General features: G+C 48.0%; 1 protein-coding gene across 5 annotated transcripts in view; it reads right to left on the reverse strand.

The window, feature by feature from the left end:
- shroom2a (shroom family member 2a) overlaps positions 1–10702 on the reverse strand; it is a 305723-nt gene that overhangs the window by 7292 nt on the left and 287729 nt on the right. For all 5 annotated transcript variants that reach the window (XM_048602587.1, XM_048602588.1, XM_048602589.1 and 2 more), the window contains 2 exons: positions 5468–6139; positions 386–922 (listed from right to left, as the gene is read on the reverse strand). In XM_048602587.1, the coding sequence (XP_048458544.1) occupies positions 386–922; positions 5468–6139 (1209 nt within the window). The remainder of the gene's footprint in view (positions 1–385; positions 923–5467; positions 6140–10702) is intronic.

The raw sequence follows: 10702 nt of genomic DNA on the forward strand, positions 1-10702 counted from the left end.
CTTCTTCAGAGAAGGGTCTAGGCCCGAAACGTCAGCTTTCCTGCTCCTCTGATGCTGCTTGGCCTGCTGTGTTCATCCAGCTCTACACCTTGTTATCTCAGATTCTCCAGCATCTGCAGTTCCTACTATCTCAGGTACAATTACAACATCGACAAGGCATCTGGACGGGTATATGAATAGAAAGGGTTTAGAGGGATATGGGCCAAATGCTGGCAAATGGGACGAGGTCAGATTGGGATACCTGGTCAGCATGGACAAGTTGGACCGAAGGGTCTGTTTCCGTGCTATGTGACTCTACAACTGCAGTTACCGCCTCACTAAGTTCCAGTGAGCTGGGAACCCTCAACAGTCACCTCCATGTGAATTCCCCACAATGACCTTTTACCTGTCCTCTGCAGGCTTGGGCGAGTAAGGTCGAGTCGGAAGCAGCTTCCTGCGTTGCTGAGCTTCCTGTAGGACAGTCTCGTCTTTGGGGAAGATACCTTCCATCAAATCCATGGTGGTCTTTAGCTTAGAGTTCGGGTACAAAATATCAGCCAGTGTTCGGTCCTTGCCAACAATCTCCCTCGCCAACTCCTCGGACTTGATATCTTCGATGCTCTTCTCCTTAGTCTTCCCGTAGCTGGGCACAGGAGAGAGTGGCTTGCTTTCCCAGGAGTTGCTTGCTGCTTGTTCAGACTGGGCAGTTTCAGGAGAAGTGCACTCCCGAAGCAGTTCCAGCTCCTCCCTGCTGTAGGTGCTGAACACCGAAGAATGCTCGCAGCTGCCAATGGCTTCTCGCTGCTCTTTCAGGCCGCAGCTCGTGTGCTCCACCTTGTTCAGCAGGTTGTGTCGGCTCTCCTTCTCTGTCTGGCTTTCCGAACAAACGATCTTGATCGGCACCTTCTTCACCGTCGTGTTGTTCTCCGTCACCTTCTCGATTCTGTCACACGGAGAGAAAACAAACCTCTCTCTGTCACCAATAAAGGAAACAGCAGGCATAAACGATCAGTCAGCGCAGAGAGAAGGAGTTACAGATCCTTAGCTAAGGGCGACTGCCCAGTTTGCTTCAGCAACTCACCCAGACTCTCTGCAATCGTGCACATCAACACACAAGCTGAATGGGGTCCTCAAGATAGTCACAAACATCACTTCCCTCATTGTGATTAGCTGCTAATCCTTTGCATTGACTAACCAGAATGACTGATAAGACAGTTATCTGGAGTCAGGTATAATGCACTGAATGGCCATTTGCAAGAATGCATGCATAACAAAAGATAGCTCAGCACAATCCACCTGAAAGGATGAGAGGTAACAAGGTGTAGAGCTGGATGAACACAGCAGGCCAAGCAGCATCCTTGCTGCTTGGCCTGTTGTGTTCATCCAGCTCTACACCTTGTTATCTCAGATTCTCCAGCATCTGCAGTTCCTACTACCACCTGAAAGGATGTTTACGGAAAGGATATGGAATAAAAAGAAGGGATAGTAAGAACTGCCGATGCTGGAGTCAGAGATAACACAGTGTGGAGCTGGATGAACACAGCAGGACAGGTCCTGCTGCACACACTCCCCTCCCCCAATTTACAGCCATTCAGATGAATAACCTCACATTTATCCAAATTATACTGCATCAGCCATTGATTTTCCTGCTCACCCAACCTGTCTAGATCATGCTGAAGGCTCTCTGCATCCTCATCACAGTCACCCTCCCACCCATCTTGGTATCATCTGCAAACTTTAACATTTTGTTCTAGAGAGCATGCTGTGCTGTGGGATAAAGTGGTCAGATTGTGGAAAATTCAGCCAGCAGTGGGATCTTGCTGTGCTGAGGGGAGAGTATTGTCAGATGGTGGAAGGCAGTGAGTGGTGGGATTTGTTGTGCTGCTGGGGATGGAGGGGGGGTGTCAGATTATGAAAGGCAGCGCGTGGTGGGATCTTGCTGTGCTTTTGGTGCTGATTTTTTAAAAAAAATTTAATCAATTTTCATTTCTCTCTCAGTCTTTACGCACCCATCACCCCCTTCTGAGGAGATTTGACCCGGGAGCTGAAACTCAGGACGATGCGGAGACAGAGAGAATTAAATCATTCTGCTGTGAGGAATCCTCAGACAACAGCATTGCTGTGGGTCACACTGTTCAAGTTGTGATTCCAAGTGAATGTTAAATATCCTGTGACGAAGAAGAACAGGGAGTTGCCTCGCATTCCCTGTGCCCATTCCTTGACCAAAATTTACCTCTTTGACTAAGGGGAAGGTAGTGACGTCACTGTTCTAGTAAGCTAGACCCCAGATTGCTTTTGCTGTGGGGATGTGGTTTCAAATCCCATCATGCCAGATGGTGACATTTGAATTAAGGGAAAAACATCAGGAATTTAAAGCTAGGCTAATGGTGATCGAGTAACCACTGATGGCTGTCGTTTAAAAAAAAGAATCTGGTTCATTAACGTCCTTTAGGGGAAGGAAATCTGCCATCTTTAGTTGGTCTGGGCTACATATGACTCCAGACCCACAACAATGTGGTTGACTCTTAACCCTCTGGGCAATTAGGGATGGGTGATAAATGCTGGCCTAACCAGTGATGCCCTCCCCCCATGTAAGAGTATTAAAAATCTCATCACTCACATCGACGTGTTTGTGTGCAAATTGGGTTTCCTGTGATATTGCAGTGGTGGCACCTTAAAACTACATCATTGGCGGGGCTTTGAGGTATCCTGAGGATGTGAAGGGTGCTATGTAAATGCACATCTGTTCATCTTTAGCACGACAGCTGCTCTGGTGGGTTTTGTATTCCAATATGAAAGTCACCCTCACTGGCCAAGCTCTGATCACCTGCCACCAACATCTCATCGATCGACTCAGGGTTGGTTTTATGTTTGTCAATATTCCCTTGAGAGGCACCTCTTGTGGGGATTTACTGCACAAACGCACATTGTTACAATATAAGGGTCTCCTTCAGTGACAGTACCACACCAGAGGGACAGGGATACAGAGTTAGGAAACTACCTTGCTGTGTGAACAAACCTTTCCCCAACCCATTTGCTTCTTTTGTCCATGGCTTTAAATCGGTGTCCTCTGATTAATGGCCATTCTGATACATAAAACGGTTTCTCCTTGTCGACTCTAACTGTTTCATAGCTTTCAGCATTTTTATCAATTATATCAAATCTCCTCTCAACTGACTCTGTTCTAAGGAGAACACACTCAGCCTCTCTACACTGAACTGATGTAACTGGTACCAGTCGAGTAAATTGCTTCTGTACCTCTTAAAGCCCCAACACCCTTCTGAAAACGCAATGCCCAAAGATCAGCACAACACTTGCATCTGACGCCTGACTAGTCATTTTTAAAAGTTTCCTCACTTTCCATTTCAGGGAAAAAAGGTGGCTCAGTAGCATTGCCATTGAACTGGGAATCCAAAGAGAGAGAGAGAAATGCTCTGGGAACATGGCTTCAAGTCCCATAGCAGCTGCTAGAATTTCAACGTTATTAATTAGGTTTCAGAATTAATGGCTAAAATTGCCATAAACAAACCTTTCTAGTTTATTAATGTCCCCGAAAGCTCCTGTCATTGCCTGGCCTACTCCACTCCAGATCCACAGCAATGTGGTTGACTCCTAACACCCCTCTGATGTGGCTTAACAAACCATTCCATTCAAGGACAGTCGGGGATGGGCAATAAAAGGAAAAAGAAGCTGTGGTACTGCAGGTGCAGAGCAGAGATAAAGAGTGTTGACTATTTGGCATCACGTTGCAGTTCATTCCGGTCTGCACCCCAACGTGCACAGACATGAGCTTGCCAGCAGGAGTCGCTGTTTAACAGCCATGAGGGAAACTGATAGCTCTCACTCCTCAACCCTAGGACACTCAGGCCATTGGACACTTCCCTGAGACCAGCTGACTGACCAAGAAATCAAATTTGAGCTACGTGCCTCAGCTACTTGTTAACTTTAACAATACAGAAGCAGAGCTCACATAAAAATCCCCGTTTGATAGAAAGAAACTTCCCTGTTCGTTACCGGAGAACAGAATTAAACGTGGGCATTCCTATTGGTTTGATCATTTTCACTCATGTTTCTTCACGTAACAATGTTCTTGGTCTCACCACCCCTTTCTGACCTGACTGTCCACATTGCCTCTTGTTCTCTTCTCAATACTCATCAGCTGTCTCCTTTGCTTACTGAGGCTTCCTCCAAGTATTCTGTTAAGGCCCTTCATGATTTTGAACAGCTCGGTTAAACTGTTCCTTAACCATCTCTTCCTTAGGGAGCAATCCCGGCTTCTGAAATCTCTCCACGTAACTATCCTGAGGGAGGAGGGCCCCAGCTAACTCGCCCTCCATTGTTAGAGCCACCTTCAGAAAGCTTGGCTCACTCCTTTGGGTTAAATCTCCCTTGCCCTTCAGCGCCTGCTAATCCTCCCTAAAGCCAGAGGCGCGAGTCCTGATGAAGGGTGTAAACCCGAAACATCAGCTTTCCTGCTCCCCTGACGCTGCCTGACCTGCTGTGTTCCTCCAGCTCCACACACTGTGTTATCTCTGACTCCAGCATCAGCAGATCTTGCTGTCTCCTGAGGCTTGGACATTGTCCCCACATGTCGGGGGGCTGACCCACTGTGATTGCAGGCCTACCTTTCACCCACTGTAACCAGACTCACTCACTCTCCCTCCCCACCACAATCTCTCCCACCTTCTCTGTGCCATTGTTGTGGTGGTCAATGAGCTGTTCAACTGCCCCTTTTGATTCCTTTCCCAGTTTCAGAGCCAACAACTAGATGCGTCTTCCTCGACACATTGTCCCACCACCCCGACATCAACCTTCAGCGCAGGTCAGAGTCCTACTCATTTTCTCACTCACTCTGTGCCTCCTCCCATCATCCCAGTCTGTCTTCCCTAGCATTCGGCCTTCTTTAAAGAAGGGAAACTTTAGATTGCTTCGTTGTTTATTCTGTTATATTTTTTATGACATTGTACTGTAGCAGCGTTCCACACTGAGAGTCTTCACCTTGGGTTATCAATAATAGATGGAACGACCTCGTATAAAACACATTCAGTCTGTTTGACTGGGACTCCCCCCCATCCACCAACTCAAACATTCACACCCTCCACCGCTCAGCACTCTGTAGCAGCATCATCTACAAGATGCGCAGCAGAGTTCCTCAGATAGCACCTTCCAAACCTGTGACCATGTCCATCTAGAAGGAGAAGGGCAGCAGACATATGGCAGCACCGCCGCCTGCAAGTTCCCCTCCCAGCCACTCACCATCCCGACTTGGAAATACATCGCCGTCCCTGGGTCAGAATTCTGGAGTTCCCTCCCTAATGGCATTTGTGGGTCTACCGACCCCATAGAGAACTGCAGCGGGTTTAAGACAACACTGCCCTCTGCAGGACAATTTAGGGATGGCCAATACGTGCTGAAACTCCCACAGCCTGAGGGTGCAGGGGTAAAGGAAGGAGGTTTCTTTTTAAACCATGAGTTCCTGAGTAATTACCTGGGCAGCCTGTCACCTTCAACGGTAGGGGGCGGTTTGTCGGTGAGTCTCTGAGGGGCAAACTGTGGAGAAGGAGGACGAGCAGAATCCGACGGGAAGGAAGGGAAGGCCCAGCTCTCTCTGGTGCCCTCTCTCAGCTCCGCTTTCCCAGCCTGGGCATGGGCAGGCCCAGAAGATCCGCTGGGTGGAGGCTGCCGGGGCTCAGTGCCAGCAGCACAGCTTGGCAGCCGATCGGTGACAGCAGTTGGTGCTTCGCTTGTGCCCACCTGGGGCAGGTCAGGCAGCAGCTGGGTGGTCTCCAGTACAGCGGCCGCCCCAGGCTGTGGCAGTTCCTGCTGCCAGGCATACTTGCCCGTTTGGGGCATCCCTTTCTTCCTGTTGGGCGATGCCCGCGTCTCCCCAGACCAGGCCGGGTTCCCGCCCGCGGCCCAGGACTGACTCAACCCCTGGCTCGTCGGACCATCAGACGTGGGTGTCCGTTCGAGTTGGTCCCCATCCACTCCCTGGTCCTGGTGTCCGCTCAGCATAGCATTGACTGGGCCTTGACGCCAGTCCCGGGCCTGATTCTCATTGGCGGGCACATTTCGCTCAGACCAGCTGTGCTCAGAACCTCGCTCCGACGAAAGCCTCAATCCTTCAAGGGCGTTCTCTACACTCTCTGGCTCCAGCAATCTGCCAATAATCAACAAAAAAACACAAGGTAAGATTTAAGTGAGATTGAATCATCACAACACAGGAGGCCATTTGAACCTGTTTGACCTTTCAAAGAGTTTTTCAAATCATCCCACTGGCTCTAGAGGGAGTTGAGATATAGATCATCCAAGACCTGGTAGAACAGGATTGATGGGCTGAATGGCTGATATTCTCTTCCTGTGCTCCACTATGGCACTAGCCTCTGTCACTTGGTCTGGGCCTACATGTGACTCCAGGCCCACAGCAACATGGTTGACTCTTAACTGCCATCTGGGCAATTAGGGACGGACAATAAATGCTGGCCTGGCCAGTGATGCCCTCATCCAGTGAATGAATAAAGGCCCCTTGTACAGCTAGATCCCAACAAAGACCCATGAATCAATACACCACTGCACTGATAGGATGCCATGAAATATTTTCACCTAAATCAGAAAAACAAACCCCTCAAAAATGTTTCAATCATAAAATTCCTAACCTTCAGAGTTAACTTTATTCCCCTTGCCGTTTGTTCCCTTCCATATGAAACAGAAACAATATTGTGGTGAATGGACAGAATCATACAGCACACCAGGAGACCATTCTGTCCATCACTGCCCCTGCCAGCTCACTCCGCTCCAAACCTTTCAACATAGTTATCAACCTCCCTTTGGAATCTGCTCCTGTAACTGTTCCAGACAGCAGTCAACATTGCACATTGTTTTGGCATTGGATCTCCTGTTGTTTGGCTCACCATTTTAAGTTGATGTACTCAACTCGTCGCCAGCCAATGGAAATCGATGTTTCCCAACTGACCCACACCCCACCATGACTTTGAGCATCTCCCAATCATTGTCAATCAAAGGTACCTCCCATCCCCTGGGATCACTCTGTTCCTTCACTGCTACCTCTGTACAAAAGGCTTGGTCCCTTCACTCAACTAAATTGACCAAAACTTGCCCCAGAATTCTCTGTGTCACTTTAGGGGTGGGATGGATCAGCCATGTACCTTAGAACAAATAATATAAAAATCCCTTCAAAATCTTACACATTTCAAAGAGGTTGCCCCTTCTAAACCCCATTTAGTCTGCTTCTTAAGACAATCTGTTTATTTCCAGGTTGATTAAAGTGTGGGAGAAAGCTTATGTGTGTGAGAGAGAGTATACACACACACACAATGTGTGCACAGGAGAATGTGAGCAGTGCATGTGTGAATGTGCATGTGTGCATGCAAGACAGTGTGCTTGGGAGAGTGCAAATGTGTGAAAGATGGAGAGAGAGACTGCGTGTGCCACTGAGCGAGGGAGGGAGGAGGGAGCGAGAAAGGGCGAGAGGGGGAGGGAGGGAGCACGAGCGAGCAACAGTGCGTGTGCGCGTGAGAGCGTGTATGTGAGAGAGTATGTGCATGTGAGTGTGTGCACAAAAGTGTAAGGGTGCATGTGTGAGTTCCTGTGTGCACGAGTGCACACCTGTATGAGTGCAAGTGTGTGCACACAGAGTGAGTGCACCTTGTGTGCACATTGAGAGAGTGTGCACGTGTGAGACTGCGGGTGTGTGTGTGAGAGAGAGTGTGTGGCCTCCAAGAGTGCATAATTGAGAGAGTCTGAGGGAGGATATGTGAGTGTGCATGGGTAACAGGGAACGTACGACAGAGCATGCAATTCAGAATGTGTGCGCGCACGGACTGGGTGTGTGCTGTGTTGACTGCAGGGTAAATGTTGGCTTGAAGATGTCACTGCCCTTTGCATTAGCTGTGAATTTTTCTTATATAGCTGCCTGGGATAATAAACAGAGCCTTGGTTTCATGTTTCATCTGAAAGCTAGTACCTCTGACAATGCAGCACCTCAATACAGCACCGTGTAAGTGGAATATGTGCCCCTACTGTATCCAGGAGCAAGCAGTGGGAATGTTAAACCCTCAAGTGCCAGGTTCTCGGCATTTCAATAATGTCTTTACAGATGACTCTGCTAACAACTCAGCAATGAGTGCGGGGATCTGTTTAGTGATGAGTGCGGTTGTACGAGATAATAATCCAGAATTCCCTAACCTCCGCTTTCAGTCCAGCTAAAAATAAACAGCAGCTGTAATGCTGTTCATAAACAGGTGAATGACATGCTTTTTCAGAAACAGTGCTTTGGGATATTTTATTACAGTGTCGCCTTTCCTGCCTCTAACACTGAAAATATTAACAGCCAGACAGATTTAATGTGAGTCACGGTCGCTTTCATCGTTATGCTGTCTGTGCTCGGTCTATTAAAGGTTTTTATTAAAACGATGGCTGTTAAAATAATCAAGGCACCAAGTCAAATGTTCAGCAAACAGCACAAAGATTAGCAGCATTCCGTCAGTGCCACAAAGCACATGCAAAACAGCGAGAATGGAGCTGAACTCAGCATTCCGACTGCCACAGGCTGCATTCAAGCTCATGCAACATGCTGAATACATCTTACAGTTCAGAGGAAGCAGAGAGAGAGAGAACAGCACTTCGAAGAATCAGTTGTGCCCAGAGGCAAAGACCTGCAAAGTGTGAAATAGCCAAACAATCAGAATCATTTACAGAGCAACCAGCTCTCCAAACCTTTCAGCAACTCCCAGTCCAGCAACACACAAAAAAACCAACACCAAAAGCAACTAACTAAAAATGGTGAAAGAAAGAATGTGTATTTATACAGTGACTTCCACATCCTTAGGAGTCTCTGAAATAAAGTACTTTTGTAAATGGTGAAATAACCTGTTTTAATGATATTGCCTCATGAATAAAATTGAACAAGGCATTTCTAATGTAGGGTCGAGGCCCGAAACGTCAGCTTTCCTGCTCCTATGATGCTGCTTGGCCTGCTGTGTTCATCCAGCTCTACACCTTGTTATCTCAGATTCTCCAGCATCTGCAGTTCCTACTATCTCTTATACAATTTTAACTCCACTGCAAAGAACTCTGCTGTCCTTCAAAAAAATACCCTGCGGTTTTTTTTAAATGTCCGCCCGAGAGATCAAATGGGGATAGTAGGAACTGCAGATGCTGGAGAATCCGAGACAACAAGGTGCAGGGCTGGATGAACACAGCAGGATTCTGCTCAACACTACAATCTAAACACAGCCCCTCTGGCACTGTTGTGTACTTTCAGCCTTCTGTGTTTTTATTTCAAACTTATTTTTCCCACTTTTTCCAAAATAAATAAGTTGCAGAAACACACAGGTCATTTGCATCCCAAACACGATCTCTGCGGAGCTTCCAAATATTTTCCAGTTTCTCCCAAAAACAAATACAACTGCGTTGGGATACCAAAAGTGTTTTGCATTTATGCAGCATCTTCCATGGCATGTGAGCATCCCAACCTAACAAAAGGAATGTATGCAAAGCAAGATCCCAAAGGCAGCGGAGAGAAAGAGTGCACAGCTAATCAGTTTTCATATGTTGGTTGAGAGATCAATATTGATCAGGAAACCAAGAGGGCTCCCTGCTCCTCTTCAGGCAGCACCTTGGGATCATCTGCATCCACCCGAGAGGTTCTAACAGTGTCAGCTGAGAGATGGCACCTCTTGACAGTGCAGCACCACCGCAGTACTGCACTGGAACATCCGCACAGATGACATGCCTGACTCTCTCTGATGTTGATCCAGAATCCACAATCCCTGACTCAGAGGTGGGCATGCTACTAACCATGTCATGGCAAACACTTGCCAAGTACAGAGTGTGCCCACAGCACATATTCAGAACAGTCTTTTAATTGGCAATTCACATGACCAGCCTTTCCTGGCAGTCTCGCTGTGGGAGGGTCTCCAGCGAACTCTCTCTCACAGATCTGGGAGGCCCGGCTTGGTGGCAAAGATTCGAAGTGATCAGCGCGAAGGTTTAAAGCTTCCCAAATGTTGGATAAACAGCAGTGGAGGGATGGAAGGAAAGAGACACAGAGAGTATTGATGCCTCTTCAGAGGGGATTAAAACCGGGTGCAAGGACAACATTGGAAATGCCCGTGTCACTCCGTCCCTTCGAGCTTGAAGGTATCAAACAATAAGCAAACAATCAGCTCCATTTACTGTGATGGCAGCTCTCCCAACCTTTTAGCAACTCGCTAACCAGTCACAGAAAGTCTAACACCAAACCCAGCCTATGAGGACTGGTGAAAGAGAGAATGTGTGTGCACATCACCACTTTCGCAACCTCAATATGTCCCAACGTCTCTAACACCCATTGAAGCACTTTCGGAGGAATGTGGCGCCAGAGAAAACAAATCCCTGGAGAAACATGCTTCACGAGTGTTCTGTTATTCACCCACCAGCAGCTCTGACCCAACCAACATTCCCTTTCACACAGTGACCATGTCAGATGGTGTTTACACATTTACAGCAGGTAGACGTGTACAACGCGAGGGATTGGAACAGCAGAAAAGGGAGGTGAGGGACCCAGTTCCATGCGTCCCAGTAAAACACACACTCGGTCCTACTGAATACTCATCCCTCCCACACCCACTTTTCACTGTGTGCTCTCCTCCAGTGCCCCCTACCCACCTCGAGCTGACAAATCCAGATCCCTGGCTTGGTGGGGGTAGTGGTGGGGGGGGGG

The sequence above is a fragment of the Rhincodon typus genome, chromosome 11 (assembly GCF_021869965.1).
Source record: "Rhincodon typus isolate 14 chromosome 11, sRhiTyp1.1, whole genome shotgun sequence".
NCBI classification, from domain to species: Eukaryota; Metazoa; Chordata; class Chondrichthyes; order Orectolobiformes; family Rhincodontidae; genus Rhincodon; species Rhincodon typus.